General features: G+C 40.4%; 1 protein-coding gene across 2 annotated transcripts in view; it reads left to right on the top strand.

Annotated features, from left to right (window-relative positions):
* Positions 1-420: 420 nt before the first annotated feature.
* The window catches only part of LOC119088785 (leukocyte surface antigen CD47-like), a 41838-nt gene continuing 23592 nt past the window's right edge, over positions 421-18666 (top strand). For both annotated transcript variants that reach the window (XM_037209724.1, XM_037209725.1), the window contains exons 1-3: positions 421-499; positions 8843-9190; positions 16348-16437. In XM_037209724.1, coding sequence (XP_037065619.1) covers positions 436-499; positions 8843-9190; positions 16348-16437 — 502 coding nt within the window. In that variant the 5' untranslated portion in view covers positions 421-435. The remainder of the gene's footprint in view (positions 500-8842; positions 9191-16347; positions 16438-18666) is intronic.

Below are 18666 nucleotides of genomic sequence, written 5' to 3' on the forward strand. Positions count from 1 at the left end.
GATGTAGCAGGACCTTTGCTTCAAGATGAAGGGTTTGGCCTTTAGTGGCTCAGCCACACTCTGGCTTGGAGCTACTCTTTAAAACCCACTTTCTAAGCACCTGCAGTCAAGTGCCACATAGAGGGCTGCACCAGGCCCCTGAAACACTGCTGTTAGAGGCTCCCGGATCTTTCTACTCACTGCTAAGGCCTGTCTGCAACAGTACCTGTTCCTTCCTGCAACTTTGCAATTCACTCCATTCTAAACTATTCACCACGCGTGGGACTACTTGTTTGCTTCGCCCTGAGCAGAGGATGAAATCATTTGCCAACTAAGTAAGACGGAAGAAAGAGAATGGACTGGTGGCCTCACAGAAGCCCACGAGGTGCTAACAGTTGGTGCCTGCAGAGTGCGCATGCTCCCTCCGGGTAGGTTCTGCTAGTAACCACCTCCACAATGACAGGCCAGGCCGGGATATGGCCCTTGGTGGCGGTGCTCCTATTGAGTTCTCTGTGCTGCGGTGAGTGACTCTGATCTCACAGTCGTGACTTGTGGGCTGCTCCCTGCCAGTCCCAGATGGCACCTGCCCAGATGCAGACCTGAGAGAGCTCCACCTGGATTGGACACCCTCTGCCTCCTCCCTCATCAAGATGAGAGAAGGGCTAGAGTGCGTCACCCTGTCCACACACCCCAGTGGTAACTGCAGTTCTGCAAACTTGAACTAGGCTGCGGAGGGGGATGGGGGGGGCATGGTTGGAGAAATGTGGGGTGCAAATGCAAAGAACCTCACCCTTACCTTCACATGGCTTAAGGGGTTGAAGAACAAAGGCCGGAGGACCCTGGCCTTTGTAATGAAGTAAATGCAGGTTTTAGTGAATTCTATCAAAAAGGACACTGGAGATAAGAAAGTTTAAGGTCAGACGTTGGGCCATGGCAGCCCTAAAAGGTTGGCTTGCCCGACCTCAGTCAGGAAGCCACTTAAATTAGAGAGTGATTAATAATGAAAAGCAGAGAAAGATTTAGTCTGTGTGGCCACATTTGGAAGAAGGATAAATACTGAGTTCCAAGCCTGTCTTCGCGGTCCTGACAGGAGGGTTAGGTTTATGTACAGGGCAGGAAGTACGCATAACTTAACAATCCCTGTCAAAGTTGAGGTGTGTTCTAGCCCATCCCCTGTCACTGCCAGCTCTGGAGCCGCTCTAGAGCTGCTCAGGCAAGGTGGCAACAAGCGTCAGACTTTTCCTTCTCCCGGTGTGAGACTTTGGAGGCATTTCAGTTTCTTGGGGTCCATTGTTTTGATAGTCTGATAATCAACTTGGGGGGCCGAATTATCCCTTCAAATATTTTCATTTCTGTCAGGCTAGTTATGTTTGATCACTTTTATTTTTGTGGTAATGGCTTAACACTAAAAATAATCTAGAGAACATCTTGTGACCTCAACACCTCAATAGCCACTTTTAATAAATTATGAATTGTTCGTTGAAACTTTCCTAGTTTATCTGGAAGAGGTAGTTTAAGTTGTACACATTTCATCAACTATTAATACATTAGCTTTAGTCAAAACACACATGCAGCATTGGGATTTGATGTCTTTTGACTCCTAATGGGTTTTGCCTCCTGCTGTGGTTTGCATGTGGTTAGTCTTCCAAGGGTTTATGTGAGGGAAGATTGTCCCCCAGTGTGGCCATGTTTTGAGGTGATGATGTGATGGAAGATTGTCCCCCAACGTTTAGAGGTGGTGAAACTTCAAAGATGAGGCCTATTAGGAAGTTGGGTGATGCCAGCACCCCACTTCTATCAAGTAAGGTGTCTTTCTTGAGTTTATGTACACACACACACACACACACACACACACACACACACACACACACTTGAACCACGGTCTGGCTGTGCTGCCAAAGTTGTGGGCCAGGCTCTCATAGCAGTTCTTACATGGAAGTGACTGGGTTTACTTCCTTGTAAGTTTTCTACTGTTATATTTTACTCAGGACTGCATTTTAAAATGAAAACGGGGTTTTGCTATTCATTTATATGTCTTTATGTTCTTTGCATGTTATATGATATATATGATATATATGTTTTCCACAAAAACATGTGAAAGAGTTCTAAAGACCTAAAGAAAATAAAGGATTAGTCACCTAAATCAAGTGGCTGATCACAGAGTGTAATAGTCAGTCCAAATTAGTTTTTAGTTTCATGGGAATCTGGGCTTAAGAATTGTTGATATACCTTTAGTTCAGTTAAAGCATGCACATAGTCAATGTTGCTAGCGTTAAGGGGAACTTGAGTATTTTCACTTACTTCTGTTGGTTTCTGAAGATTATAAGATTGCAAATTTGCTTGAGATGAAAGAACAAAACAGTATCTGCAGCTTTCTCTGTGCCAGGCACATTGATTTCTCTTTTAAGTTTTTTGAAGATAAAGAATGTCTTAAAGTGAACGCCATCTTTGTCTGGTAATAAGTTTGGAAATGGCGATCTTGTGAGAGTGGTTAAAAATAAATAAATTAGGTAAATGTAAATGGGAAAAGCATTTCTAAACAAGCTTTTCGTGTAACTTAGTTTTAAAGTTATGTAAAAGTTAATGAACTTCATACATCTGAGGTTTTTTCTAAGTAAATTAAATTTACATTTGCCCTTGGTGTTTCATAAAGGCCATTTCACACATTTAGATCTCACCTTTTCCCTATTTGAATTACTGTGTCTGCCCACTTCATTTTTTTTTATTTTTTATTATTGTTTTATATACACACACACAACACACAACACAACACAACACAACACAACACACACACACACACACATCCTGCTGAGTCCATTAGTGTTTATCATATGTGTGTGTCATATGGTCAGTTAGGGCTGACCTCGGGACATTGGATAGTCTATCAGGAGGCTTATCCCTGGAGAAGAACAATTCTTCCTCTCTTAGCAGCTGTGAATGCCTGCAGCTCTCTTCATCCAGGATTGGGGCCTTCTGAGATTTCCCTGATTCACCTTGGGATGGCAAGTTGTAGTGTCATTGTGTAGATCTTGTTTAGGTGACCACGTTCTTGCGATTTCTCAGGGGCCACTCCCTGTCATAGACAAAGACCCTCTTTGTTGCTATTCCACGGGCTCGTACAACCCCCGCCCCCATCTTTTGCGATGTTCTTTAAGCCTAAGGTGTAGGGGCTACTTCGCAGATTTTTCAACAGAGATGGGGGCTCCATGATCTGTTGCTCTCTTATATGCTTCTATCTTTTTGGAAAGATAATCTTTTTCTTTCACATTTTTCTATCACCTTGTCAAAATCTAGATCACCAAAACCTCTGATCCATTGAAAATGCAAAGAAACCCACAGTTTACCAAATAACCTATATTACCTTATAAAGTTATGATGGCATAACCTTATAAATAGATCAGTTATTACTTTAATTAATATTATTAATGTAATAACTGATCTACTTATAACTTCAAATGATAGTCTTGAACCTTTGTACAGGGTTAAGCATTGAGACCCATAAATTCAGATTCTCTATTTCACCATAACTACACCTAAAGTCCACAAAAATCAAAATAAAAAAAGACTTTATGGTTAAATTAAGATTTCTATGTGAGATTTGAAAGCTCAAAAACTTACAACCCTGGTCCATAAATTGTTGACAATCTCTAAGAATCTAGTAAACAGTCTAACATTGTTGCAATGTTACTGGCCATATCTCCTTACAAATGCATAAGGTATCATATATGAAATCATCTGCTACATCCCGATAGAATGTTTTTATTTTGAGGAGTGTAGCAGTTGATCACATACTTAGGCAGCATAGTGCCTCAATTAAATAAATAAATAAATAAATAAATAAATAAATAAATAAATAAATAAATAAAGGTCCAATGCAGTTTGTGATATTTCTGGATCCCACCTAAACACTGGCTGGCTCCTCTTACATTGCATTATCATATCCAAAGAAATTGTATCCAGAGTTGTAAATTCATCATTACAGGTACCAGTTGTTAGATTTTTCACTCATGAGTTGTGGTTATTAACTTAATGCATTAGTCAGAGGTATATTCCTAACCATTTGACATATAGATGACTCCATAGCTAACCCACCGTAGCCCAACAAGCTTCCCTAGATCCCCTTGGTAGTGTCAGATTCAGATAGCCTAAGAGCTCCAGAGTACTTATTAGCTAGTCAAAGCAACATTTCTGTAACTGTTAACTCTGTTAGCTGCACATGAAAAATAAATTCTTTCAAGAAAAAAACCAAAATGAATGGAAAACAGAAACCAAGCCCCACAGCACCAAGAGGTCTTACCATGTGTACCTGGAGTTTATGGTGGATATAGCCAAGTGCTTTCAAGATTAGGTTTGTAGCCTAGTCATCACCAGTCTGCATTTTTGGTATTGTTGCAGATTATACTTTACACTATGATCTTCAAACTTTGTCTTGTTGTCTGTCTAATCATTATAAAGCCAACTCACTCTTTCAAAAGAATGTTAGCTCAGTTCCATGAAGTGGGAGTCCCTTCACAGCCTGTGGGAGTAATAAAATAAAATTTTATGTTGACTGCACCACCGACCTGCCCTGAGACAGCCTTTCCTTCTGCCTCTTCATTGCTCAAATGTGGCCTTGCCCATAATATTGGCTGCCATCCTTTTCCTATAATGTGAGGCGAGAACAAACAAGACCAGGTTCAGTTTGACACTAAGGGATAATCAAAACACAACCACAAACTGGTTGGTCAGCAACACTTTTGAAGACAAATCTTGACCTAAGGGGGGAAATGTGAAAATCATTACACCAAATGAAGTCGTTTCAATCAAACACCACTAAAATGCAGCCAAGTAACCATAGTCGGGGAATACTCACAAGGTACTTTTTCCTGTAAGTGATTGCCAAGACCAATGCAATAATATAGATTTCCGTAACTTTAAACCTAATTTTGCCTACCAGCTGGTGGGGGATAGTCAGCTATGATTTTAATGCTGGTTTGATGTAATAACTGTGCCCGCTCACCAAGCAGTGCTTATCAGCACTTATGCATTATCACAAGTGCCACCGAGCTTTCTTACTGATTACCTCACCTAAATGCTCTTTCCCCAATGAAATCTCAATGTCTCCTATGTTCCTTGAACTTACCAGAGGCCACTCTAGCCTGTGCAGGTGAGTCATGGGTTACAATGCTCATCTTTGTTTATTCCCAAATGAGAGTTCCCTTGCTGGAGAATTGTCTTATATCTTTGTTGGATTATGACACCCCATCCATAATGACTGATGACTGCACACTGTCTTTCATGATGCCCCTGTGGTCCTGATGACTGCTTTCTTTCCTCGCTAATATCCTGCAATGATGAAACACAGTAATCAAGATCTCTATTATCTAAGTGCTTAATGTTCAGGTAGCATTTTCTGTTAGCATCCTCAGAGTGTTGGTTGCTGTTGCTATCATTACAGTGAAAATAACTACTTTCTGCTAGCTATCACACAGTCATATTCACATTGAATCAGACTTACACATGAAATAAAAATGTCACAAATGCAGACCATTAGTGTCAAAGCTTTTCTCATGTATAAAAATTATAAACCATGCACTGATTTTAAGATGAGAGTTCTGTCTTCAAGTGTGTTAGAAAGAACCACTGTGATACAACATTGAGGGATACATACTCTAGAAAGCCTTTATCGGTAACTGGTAATCATTTTGTTAGAGCATTAACATGACTAAATTCTTCTGAGTCACATAGTTCAGAATTTGTAGTATTTTATTGTACTTATTGTTAACCTAAAAATACAAACAGCACAGGCAGTTGGGCTCTTCTATGTTCTCTATCGAATATAAAATAAGAAATTATGTTTTTTAAAATATAAGGTGGATTCTGTGTGTATTTAATACATGGCTTCAAAAGAACATGTAGGAAGACATGGTAATAGTCTCAGAACACAAGTAATTACCATTGAGGGATCTGGGGGACTCAGTTTCTAATATAGACAGAGATAGAATGTTGTGGATTTGGACACTCATTTGCGCCAAAGTCTGACCTTGCTTTGGTTTCTCATATAATGAAACTGACGACGAGGAGCCATGTCTTGATAACCTTTACAGTTTCAGTGATCTGTTGTAAAAAAAAGTAACTTCTAATGCCCACTTTAGCCAATTAAAGACAAACTGAAGCCTACTGTAATGGTTTACAGAATACGGAACAAATGGTCATGTTCTTTCCCTGTATGTCCAATTAAACTTGGCTTAAAAGAACAGCAGTTTCTGAACCGGCATGATTAACTAGTAAGTGCAGCCTTAAATAATGTCAGTGCTGCATTTGTTAACTGCCTGTGAGGGTTTCTTTTAGAGACACAGTGTGTTGTGTGACTGGGAACTGTCCCCCACAGTCTCTTGTGTTGAACACTTTCTCCCTAGCTGGAGGAACTATTTAGGAAGCCCAGAGAACCTTTAGAAGATGAAATATTACTGAAGGAAAATATCACAAGGGGAAGGCTTGTGGTTTTGTAACCTGCCTCTACTTCCTGTTTGCATCCTGTTTCCGGGTTGTCAATCCAATGGGATTGGCTGGCCTCGTGCTCCTACTGCTGTGCCTTCCCTGCCGTGAGGGACTGCCCTCCTCCGAAACCGAAACCGAAAGCCAAAATGAACCTTTCCTCCATTAACTTGACTTGCCAGGGTATTTTATCACAGCAACAGAAATGAAACTGACAGTCTTGTTATCTAGCCTAGTCCATTCCTATAAGGACATTTTTAAAATTCTACTGCCAAAAAAAAAAAAAAAAAATGATGAGGCATTAGTATTCCCAGCTGCCCTCCAGACACTGTCAATCCTGACATGATAGATAGCCTTCTTCTCACTCTCCTGCTTCAGCTTGCTCCAGAAGAACCCTGTTCGATTGCTCAAGGGAATAACAGACTCTCTACCCCCTTTTCACATCCATCACTTAGGAGACCTGCTCCAGCGCCTTATTCTTCAGCCTTGTGTCCTAGATCTTGCCCTTGCCATTGACTGCTTCCCCTAAGCTTGCAGCTATTATCAAGTTTTACTTCATAATGAAAGATTAAACAGAAGTCCAAGAAGATTTAAAAACAACCTTGCATTTGTCCCTACTTTAGCACTTACTTGTTGGACTTCTCACTACGCCAGGGTTTCATTTATGTGTCTATGCAAATGCATAATTGTGTCTGCTTATGGCTGTGTGTAGAGGTCAGAGGTTAACCTCACCTTGGCTATTGTTCCTTGGATGCTATCCACTTTTTTTTGTTTGTTTGTTTGTGGGTTTTTCTCCAAAGAAATAACTCACAACTTGAATGTTTTGGAGAATGTAGTTGGATATCTATGCTTTGTCTGGGATTTCCTAATATTTGGGTGGCTGAAAAGTTAGAGAACTGGGAAAGGTGAGCAATGGATATCCCGAAGGCTAATTAGGTTAGCACATTTCCAAGAGCATGAAGAATGTTCCAGCTCATTACAGTAGATGCCACACTGTCCAGATTTCCAATATCACCCTCTGATGTTATTTAAGGAGAATTTCTTAGTTGTTTTCTCCTGTGATTTTCTCCCAGTATTCTAGAAAGGTCAGCCACTGTTTGCTCTAATCCTCCTTATTAAACCATGCCATAGAAAAGCAAATTGCTCAACACTGAACACCAGCAAGTGCCAGGCAGGGGACTTGTGCTTGAGTTTTCTTGAACACAGTCCAGATTGTATTCCAGTGTAGATCCTTACATTCAACTCATCAACATTCATACTCAACTCGATGGGTATCTATTAATAATTATACTCTTAGAGTAACATCTTATGCCCTTGATTTTATTTTTAGTTTATATAGAGGGAGGAAGTATTAAGGGTTAGCAAAGTTAATGTTTTGTGTTTGTTAACACTTTTATGTGTGGTGGGGGAAGTTCAGCAAATTATTTAGATGGAAGCCTTGATCAATGAATCATGTGGAAGACAACTGGCTTCTCCACATCTTTGTCATTTGAGTCAAATCATGAGCCTTATATATGGTAGGGCAGTCAGGAGTGGCTTATGCCACTTATGCCACAATGGCTTATGCCATTGAGAAGGACGAGGGGCAGTCCCTACTCAGCAGCATTGCTCCTGGTTTCTTCTTTCTTGGCCTTTTGAGTAGTTAATGGTCTACTGGAGGAAGAAATACCTGTAATCTACTTTTGCCAATTGTTCTGTAGATTCAGTGAAATGCCAGAGTAGGAAAATGCCAGTCAACTGTGTGTAATCCTTTGTGAGACTTACATACAAAAATGTCTCCTGCTTTCTTTTCTGCAATGGGAAATAGCACAGAGAATGCTTTTCTTTGACATTCTTTAAACTATTTCATCCTAGTGAGAAGACAGGACCTGATTGTTCAGACTCTGCTGTAAAGTACAATAGAACTGGCCACTTGTTACCGAGATGCAGTATCAGAAGTGATACACTTCACATTAGTTTAAGGAGTTCTGTCTAGAAGCATATTGAAGCTGAATGTGGTATTTAGGTAATTTTCAGTTAAAAATTTTCCCATTGAGATGGCAACATATTTATTACTTGACAGAAATAATTACTTCCAACTCTCCAAAGATATTGCCATACCTGTATGTTTCAATATAGTTGTTGCATTTATTACTAAAATGTATGGTGATGTATTCATGATTTCACTTAGAATGAATGAAGAAAACTTGTAGTTTTTTTCTTCCCACCACATTACCTTTGAAAATATTTGGTACTGTTTTTCACCTTTCCTGGTCTCTACCATTGTTATGCTGTTTGCTTCCGTGAATAATTGCAGCACTGTTACTTAAATATTTGTAATAGATCTCAGACTTGGTACTACAGAATTACAGAATTATATGAAATTATTTGTATTATCCCTTCCCAGGTTCAGCGCAGCTACTCTTTAAAAATATTAATTCTGTGACAGTCAGCTCTTGTGACAAGGTTGTTGTCATTCCGTGCTACGTTTCCAATATAGAAACAGAAGACATCAAAGGGTTAAAATTGAATTGGAAATTTGGAAACACGGTCATTCTCATCTTTGAAGGATCTGTAAACAAATACTCCAAAACTGATAACTTTCAAAGTGCGTGGATTTCCCCCTTAGCACTTATAAAAGGAAACGCTTCTTTGAAGCTGAATAAGAACGAGGCGAAAGAGGGAAACTATACATGTACAGTCAGAGAACCAAGAAGAGAAGGTAAACACACCGTGGAACTAAAATACCGCCGCGGTAAGTGACACACTTTAAATATGGTTTGTCTCTTTGTCTGTACATCTGGAATCTCGAATGACCTTGCAGATTAGTTATCCCCAGTGAAGATTACTATAAAGCAGATTTACCCCTGTATGCTTTGTACCTATAGAACATATCATTTCCTCTTTGAGGTAATGTCATGTAATATACGATGGTGCTGTCATCATAATCCACGTGGATGCCCGGCTGGGAAGGCAGCTCAGTCGAATAAGTGTCTCCAGCACATGTGAGGACTTGTGTTCAGATCTCTAGTGCCCCAGTACAGCCAGATACTGTAGCGTGTACCTATATCCCCAGAGCCAGTCCAGGAGTCAGGGTGGAGACAGGCCTAGCTCTAGAGCTTGTAGCCAGGTAGTCCAGCCCATTTGGGGGGCTCTAGGTTTACTGAATGACCTGGTCTCAAAAAAATAAGTTGAAAACTGACTGAGAAAGACACACAACATTATCCCATAGTTTCTACACATGTGCATACACATAAATAAATACTAAAATAAATAAATACACACATGCAGAAAAAAAAAGCAGAGGAGGGAGGGAAGATGATTCAGCAGCCAAGAGGATGCCGATGCCATGCTTGTGGTTGTCTCTATTTCCATAACCATGTACCAAAATAAACTCTCTCCGTTATAAATCCCTTGCCTCAGGTATTTGGTTACAGCAATGGAAAACAGACTAAGAAAATTGGGTTTCTATAAACACTTCCCTTATCTTGTCCTGTCATAACTGATCTTACTGGAAAGATGACAAATGGGCTGAGACACTGCGCTTTCAAAATAGTCACCTGCTACTCCCAACTACTGATATAATATCTGTGGTGGTTCAGTGTGAAACGACCCCTAGAGCTCATGTGTTTGGCCATTTGGCCCCCAGGTGGTAGGACGTTTCAGTTGGTTGCAGAAGTGCAGTCTAACTAATAAGAGAAAGGGAGGTCTCAAAAGCTGTGCCTCCTTTGGTTCTGGCCGCGCACTCTACCTTCTGGTGTGCTGCCTTCTAAGGCCCCACCTCCACCTGCTCTAAGCACCGCTCACTGCAGTCTCCATCACCTCGACTGCCTTTCCCGACACTGAACCAAAAGAAGACCCTCCCATCCCTTGTCATTTCTTCCAGTCAATTTGTCACAGAAGAAAGTAAATAATGCAACATTCTTTTCATCATTAAAACAATTGTTTCTATCTGATTTCCTCTTTTACTTTTTTCACAATGAAATTCACTCTGTGCATTTACTGTGTAGTTGTCAGGATTTTGGTCTAAAGACTCTTCTGTTTGGGCAATGGGTCCTGGGCTCACATACTCTGCATTTTGTTTTACCACCATCAAAACCACTTTCCTTCATATGCTTTCCTTTTGCTCTTCCTTTTTCCCCCAGCTTTTCCTTTTTTTCTCTCTTCTTTTTTATTTTTGTTATACTTTCTGGTATTTAAAACAATTTTTAAATTTAAATAAATTTTGATCATATTCTTCCCTTCCTCTCTTAAGTCCTTTTAGGTCCTCTCTTCCCCACCCACCCACCCACCCAGTCTTAAGTTCCTTCTCAAAAAACAAACAAAAACCCAATACAACAAAACCCCTCAAAACCAAGAAAACAAATAAAACTACACCCCAAAGAAAAAATTTAAATACCAAACTAGCCAAATATAAGCTGGTACACACACACATACACACACACACACACACACACACACACACACACACACACACATACACACCCCAAAACAAACAACTGTGGAGTCCATCATATGTTGGTCAACTACTTCTGAACATGAGACCTGTCCTGGGTTGATATACCCAGTGTCACTCTATTGAAAAAAAATGATTTTTTCTTTCCCAGCAGGTATAAATGACAGCACAGCTATTGACTTTTACCCTAGTGGATAGATTCTCTTTCATTTTTTTGAAAATATCACAAAATAAAATGTAATAAGTTAAAAGCAAATCTAGCATACTGAAGTTGGACAAGACAAAACAAGAGAAGGAAAAGAGCCCAAGAGAAGGCACAAGAGTCAGAGACCCACTAGGTCAGTCAAGAATCACGTAAAAGCACTAGCCTGGAAGCCATAATGTATACACCCAGGACCTGCCGTAGATCTGTGCAGCCTCTGTGAGTTCCTGAGAGCTTTGCTCAGGTTAATTCAGAGGGCCTTGTTTTCTTGGTTTCCTCAATCGTCTCTGGCTCCTACACTCCACCTCTTCCTCTGCAGGGTTCCCTGAGCTCTGAGAGGAGGGGTTTGATGAAGACATTCCACTTAGGGCTGGGTATTCTTAGTGTTTCTCAGTCATTTGAGATACCTATATTGAGAATTCTCTTTAGATATGAATCCTATTTTTGGGTTATTGATATCTTGATGTCTTGTTTCTTGAGTTCTTCATATATTTTGGATCTTAGCCCTCTCTCACATGTATAGTTCATAAAAATCCTTTCCCATTCTGTAGGCTGCTACTTTGTCCAAATGACAGTGTCCTTTGCAATGCAGAAGCTTCTCAGTGTCACAAGGTCCCATTTATTAATTGTTGATCTTAATGCCTGTGCTAATGGTGTTCTGTTCAGAAGCTCTTTTCCTGTAGCAATGAGTTCAAGGCTTTTTTCTAATTGTTTAGCCTTTGGATATTTTGCTTTGTTGTGTTAGCACCCATTTTTACAAAGGCTTGGCAAGTCCTACTCATGCTCCCTGTGCCAAGAGAAGAAAGAGAACCAGGTGATTTTAATTGTGGGCCAATTGGTTTGCATATTCTTGTCAATGTTCTTTCCCTTTGCCAAGATATGGGAAAAGTAGGGATGCAGCTTAACTGAACTGAATTCAGGCTATGTAATAGTGCCCAGATTCTCCACAAATGGGTTGGTGAACTGTGTAAAGCAATTGCCCTAGTTGAATCAGTCTCCTTGTCTTTATTTCTTGTTGTGCCAGCTGATTTCTATAAGCACATAGAAGGGACTTCTGATCTTAATGTCTTTTTTAAGCTTGATTTAGAATCTCCAGTCATGATGCTAATGTGAGAGTTGGCAGGGCTTGGAGAACTTCTGCTCTAGGTGGAAACAGAACAGTTCAATTTTAACAACTAGTTTTTTTTTTCTTTTCTAGCATTTTATTTTTTAATGTTTCAAAATCTCTATTATCACATTGGGATTGGGGGCTTCATTTGACGACGCATTTCTGCTTATAATTGGGAAGCAGATCTTAGTATTTAAACATCCTATACATCAGTATATCCTTCACATTCATGATCTTGGTGAGTTACTTCAAGAGTTCAACTTGCCTCTTCTTTAAAATTGATACTTGCATTTATGTGATCCACAGAATCAAATGAGTATCCAGTGAGATTCTGTGTTTGGAAGTTCTCTGAAAATCCACATGTGTTATAAACAATCCTTATTTTAGTTGAGTGTCTATTGTTTTATTTTGCAAGCATTTTTGACTAGAAATAAAACTCAATGAAGTACTCCTCTGAATAAAAGGTTAAATGGTGCAAGACTTTTGCTGGGCAATACATATTTGTTTCAAGAGCAGTATTTATGCATCCTGAAGCCTTAGGAGATTTTTGGCATTAGAGGCCTGCTGTGGTCAGTCTTATGTCAGTTTGACACAAGCTAGAGTCATTTGGAGGAGAGACTTTCAATTGATAAAATACCTCTGTAGTATTTTTCTGTGGACAAGTCTGCAGTGCATTTTCCTGGTTAATGATTGATGTGGCGAAGGCAAGCTCACTGAGGGCAGTGCCACCCCTGGGCAAGTAGTCCAAAATGGTGTATGAAAGCAAACAGAGCAAGCCAGGAGAAGCAAGCCATTACTAAACAGCATTCCTCCATGGACTCTGCTTCAGTGCCTGCCTCTAGGTTTTGCCCTGACTTCGTTGGTGATAGAGTGTGATATAAGATGTAAGATGAAATATACCCTTTTCTCTCCAAGATGCTTTTTGGTCATGGTGTTTCATAACAGCAATGAAAAACACCAAGACAAAGCCATTTTGACCATGGTGGTTTTTTTTTTTTTTTTTTTTTTTTTTGTCTTTGTTTTAAATGCAAGCATATATGAGCAGTAGAAATCACTCATTAGAAAGCAAATACTAGCAATCTCTCATTGCTTTTGCGTGTCAAGACTGACTGTAGAAACACTGCAAGACAGTTTTGTATGCCTTTCATACCAGTCCATGGTGTAGCACTGTGGAAAGCAGAGGACTTGTATCATAACGCCTTTCTCTATACTTCATCATTTCCTAGCTTGAGAAAAGAATGTCAATATATCAGGCCCCCAGTTTTTGACAGTAAATTGAGAATATCATGTGCACCACAGGAAAAATTGAATTATATGTAGCAGCTCTCTCCCTTGACAAAGCTTTATTGAGTAAAATGTACGAGATGCTAAGATGGACACTCTGGATTCAATGAAGACACAGATGTCACTTTTGATTTTACAGATGTCATTACAGTGAAAATAAGAAAAGTAGAATGACATAAAATTTATTTGAGCAAATGTTTGAGGTATGTTATGTCCCTGGTTCTTCTCAACAACTCTAAGATAAACCAGGCAGCTAGTGCGGACCTCAATGCCAGCACTCTGGAATCTAAGGCAGGGATGGAGTTCATGAGTCTGAAGCCAATCTGGGATAGAGGCTGTGACCTTGGAAAAACAATATGCACACAAACACAAAATCCCTTGAGGACATAGATGCAGATCTTATTATTTCTGTTTAACACACCAGGGAAGCAAAAAAGTTTTAAGATACTTTGACATGGTCAGCATCATAGCCAGATTTTTAACCTAGATTTCTCTTGATACAAAACTACTATGCTACGCTTTTTTTTTTTGTAAAAGAACTTTGTAAGCAACCAAACCAAATCTGAGTATAGCATGATAGCCACTGAATATCCCTGGCTTCATATCCATGGCTTTACTTATGTATATACCGTCAATTCTGACCCAAGTAGCAAATTTCAGAAATAAATAATTCACAAGTTTTAATTGAGCACCATTCTGTGTACTATAATGAAATCTTGTACCATTCAACTCCATCTTACCAAGAACATAATTCATTCATTTTTCTAAGATACTCACACTGCATGTACTTACTACTGGCCAAATAATCACTTCCTAGTCATCAGAAGAACTGACCTGGAATCTCAGTCCTTGTGTTTTGACTGTTCTGTTTTATCATTAGGTGTTATTAGTAATCTCTTACTTTGCATTAAACTGGGGGCTCAGGCTGTAGCCTGTGGTAAAGTGGAAGTTTTCAAGTACCCATGTGTACTCAAAAGTACATGTTGAGTTGATTAGGGTGATCCCCTTGCCTTTTCAAGTTGTTCTTTTTGTTGTTGTTGTTGTTCAAGAAGTAAGGTTCTGGGTGTTAATAATGCGTAAGCTCGGAAGCAAAAATTAAACACTTATTCACAGACCACATTCTCTTAATATTATTTCTTTGCCTTTCCAATAGTAAATAGTTTGCTCTTGCTTACTTAATGAAAAAAAAAGAAATAATAAAGGAAGGACATGACTGCTCCTAGGTATGGTGGAGGAGAAAAAATTAATGTAGACATGAGAGAGAGCATAGTCAGAGGCAAGAATATCTGGGAGACTCTGGAGTGAACATAATCGGGCTGAGCTGGGCCATGTGAGGAGAGAGGGAAGGGGAGAAGGAAGGGGCGCTGCAAACACCCCAGGCTGATGCTAAGACAAAGAGTTGCTGGTGCCTACATGGAGCTTCATCCCTATGTTCTAGTCTCTTTGGTATGGGAAGGTACTCTGCAGGCTATCAAAAGAGAAACATAGACACCAACCCAGCCACAGAACCTATGACCTACCATCTGTCCTGCCTGAAAAATATGCTAGGGCAATGATGGCACAGAATATAAGGAGTAGTAACTAATGTCTGACTTGACTTAAGGCCCACTCCATGAGAAGGAACCCATATTCAACACTGCTTGGGTAACCAAGAACTAGATAGCTCCAAGACCTTGGGTAAAAACCAAACACAACTGTCAAAACAACAACAAAAAAGCAACAAAATGATTCCTAATGATATTCTGCTATACTCATAGATCAGTGCCTTACCCAGTCATTGTCAGAGAGACTTTCTTCAGCAGCAGCAGTAGAGAACTACCACCTGACATTATGTGGAGAGAATCTAAATTGGAGGTCTCCACCAAATCCCTCCCCTCAGGGCTCAGGGAATCCCGTGGGAGAGAAGGCAGGAAAATTGTGAGAGCCAGAGGGGATGGAGGACACCAGGAGAACACAGCCTTCTAAATCAACTACACAGGGCACATATGAGCTCACAGAGACTGAAGCAGCAAGCACAGGGCCAACATAGGTCTGCACCAGGTCTTCTGTGTATATATTGCAATTTTCAGTTTAATATTTTTATTTTGGGACTCCTGACTATGAGAATGAGTGGGTCTCTGACTCTTTTGCCTGATCTTGGGACTCTTTTCCTCCTGTTCGGTTTCCATGTCCAATTTTGATGTGAAAGTTTTTGCTTCATCTTATTATATTTTTTTTGTCATATCTTGTTGCTATCTCTTAGGAGTCTGTTCTTTTCTAATGAGTGACAGAAAAGGTATAGATCTGAAGAGGAGGGGGAGGAGGAACAGGGAAGAGTAGAGGGAGGAGAAACTATACTCAGGATATATTGTATGAGAAAAGAATCTATCTTCAATAGTTAAAAAAAAAGATCCAACCTTTGCCTTCAACCGTTTACACATATTATCCCTAACAGTCAAAGCCATCTGCTAAGGAGTAGGTACAGCCAGTGTCTTTCCTGGCAGCAATTAAGGACAGTGACAAGCAGAGGTGCTCAACTGCTGTCTGTTATCACATGGATTGTGAGTCAGAACAGGTTTTCAGGCCTGGATGTGTGGTGAGAGCATTTTCTCAGCATCTGTACTGTGCTTCCACAGAATGAGGGTCAGGAGACTGAGGAGGTATACTCAAGTAACTAAAGCATTGGACATCCTAAATAAAATTTGTTGTTATATGAGCAAATAATATGTAAAATTTATTTTGTGTATAAATGTATATAAACTGTGGCTACAGCTTTTAATTATTTTAATCTTTCATCTGTATAACAAAAAATATATTTGAGACTGCTAATGCTCTTTAATTACAGTAAATACTAACTATGATTTTTGTTTTCTTTCCTTTCAGCTTCATGGTTTCCTTTAAGTGAAAATATTCTCATTATTATTTCCCCATTTCTGACTGTACTTTTCTTCTGGGCACAGTTTAGCATTTTAAGTAAGTGTTTACTTCCAGTTTTCATTTATACTTTAATGATAAAACTGTTATTTCTATGAGTATTAAAGTGAAATACTGTGTAATTCAGCTGCATTAGGAAGTCATGTTTTGATGAATGAGAATATGTACATGGTTTGAATAGTAATTGTCTTCATGAATTATATACTGTCCCTGACATATCGCTACTATTGGTTTTGTAAGATAATGTTTTGTGGTGTTTTAAAAAGATCTTTTTAAAGAGACTACTGTAAACACTATTTAGACCATCTAAAACTCCTGTATCACTGTCGTATTAACAAATGTAATTTTATTTGGTGAACAGATAGTCAGAGGCTACATTAGTGTGAAGACGGGATCCCATGCTCTGGGGCCCTGTGGTACCCCTCTTCATTTCTCTGGTTTTCTGTTTGTGTCATCATGCAGCCCTGTATCCCCTGCAGCAGCCAGGCGGAACTGTGCTCTGTGATCCTGCTTTGGCATCCATGTAGCCAAGTCTCTGAGGGTCAAACCTGATGCTGTGTCTTGTGTGTGTGTGTGTGTGTGTGTGTGTGTGTGTGTGTGTGTGTGTGTGTGTACAGTTCAGAATTGTCAACACAAGGTGATATAGTTTGAATGTGAAATGTGCTCGGTAGACTCATTCATGTATTTGAACACTTCGTCACCAGTTAAGGTGACGTTTTTTGTAGGTTGTGCACATTTATTTGGGATGTGGGGCTTCCCTGGACAAAGTAGACTGCGGCAGATGGTCATTGAGGTTCACAGGCCAGTCCAACTTGCTGATTAGTCTTTGCTTCCTGATCTGTCTAGACCTGAAGAAGTGGCCTCATGCTCCACTCGCAGCCGCTGAGAGCTGTTCCCACAGCCACCCTTCCCTGACAGGATGGGGTGTCCCCTCCAACCATGAGCCGGAAGGAGCCCTCCCTCCCATGCTTTGTGTCAGCCATCTGGTCACAGCAATAAGAAAAGGACACAAAGTGATTATATGCATTCCAACTGGGGGTGAGGGTTATGCTCAACTGTATTTACCAAATTTGAAATTTGGTAAAGGGAAGTGGCTAAATCACTGAAGTTCTGAGCTGACAGACTAAACTTTCAAACTTGTAAAATGTAAGCTCTGCTCATCCTCTGAGCCCCCTGACACGGCCACTGAAGGCCAGGAAACACCTCTCCAGGTCTCGAGGAAAGCGCGCTCATTAAATTTGCTCCCCAGCCTTTAGAGAGGTGAGCGCTGGTGAATCACTGCAGAGGAGGCCTGCTGGGTAGTGAGTGGATGACATTCTTTCCTAGGAAGGGTGAAGCTGTGTGTGTGACACGAAAACAGTGAGACATAAAAACAGACAGGACATGACTGGCGGTTTATTTGAAGAGCTTATTGATTGATTGATTGATTGATTTTAAAGTTTTTTCTTTCATTTTACATACCATTCCTAGCTACCCTCTCCCCTTCTCCCACCCCCACCACCTCCCTCCATCTCACCCCCCACCCACTCCTCAGAGAGAGAGGCCTCCCTTGAGGAGTCATAAAGTCTGGCATACCAAGTTGAGGCAGGACCAAGCCCCTCTGTCCGTGTCAAGGCTGACCAAGGTATCCTATCATAGGGAATGGGTTCCAAAAAGCCATTTCATGCACCCAGAACAAGTCCTTGTCCCACTGCAAGGGGCTCCCCAAACAGATTTAGCCACATAACTGTCACCCACATTCAGAGGGCCTAGTTGGGTCCCATGCATGTTCCCCAGCTGACAGACAGAGTCCATGAGCTCCCAGCAGCTTGAGTCAGCTGTCTCTGTGGTTTTCCTCCTCATGATCTTGAAGAGCTTTGCCCAGTGCCCGGGGCTCTGGAAATGCTTAGTGATTTCAGAAATGTTCCCAGGCTGTGTCTAAATGGGAAAAGACAGGAAGAAGGGCTGGCAGTGACAACTGTCGAGACACCAGCAATGTTCCTCTGTACATCTTCCCAGCTTCCCCTCTTGCTTTCTTAGTAACAGCCATTCTAACTGGGGTAAAATGGTATCTCCATGTCGATTTCATTTGAATTTCTCTGCTGTCTAAAGATGTTGAAGATTGTGCCGTATGTCTCTGGCCAATGGTATTTCATCTTTTGAGAACTGTTTATTTCATTAGCCCACTTAGTGTTTGGGATGTTTGACTTCTTAGTGTTTCATGACTGAGTTCCTTATACATGTGTATATATCATTTAGCAAAGGCTCTCTCCCACATCGTAGACTGAC

The sequence above is a fragment of the Peromyscus leucopus genome, chromosome 12 (genome assembly GCF_004664715.2).
Source record: "Peromyscus leucopus breed LL Stock chromosome 12, UCI_PerLeu_2.1, whole genome shotgun sequence".
Lineage (NCBI taxonomy): Eukaryota > Metazoa > Chordata > Mammalia > Rodentia > Cricetidae > Peromyscus > Peromyscus leucopus.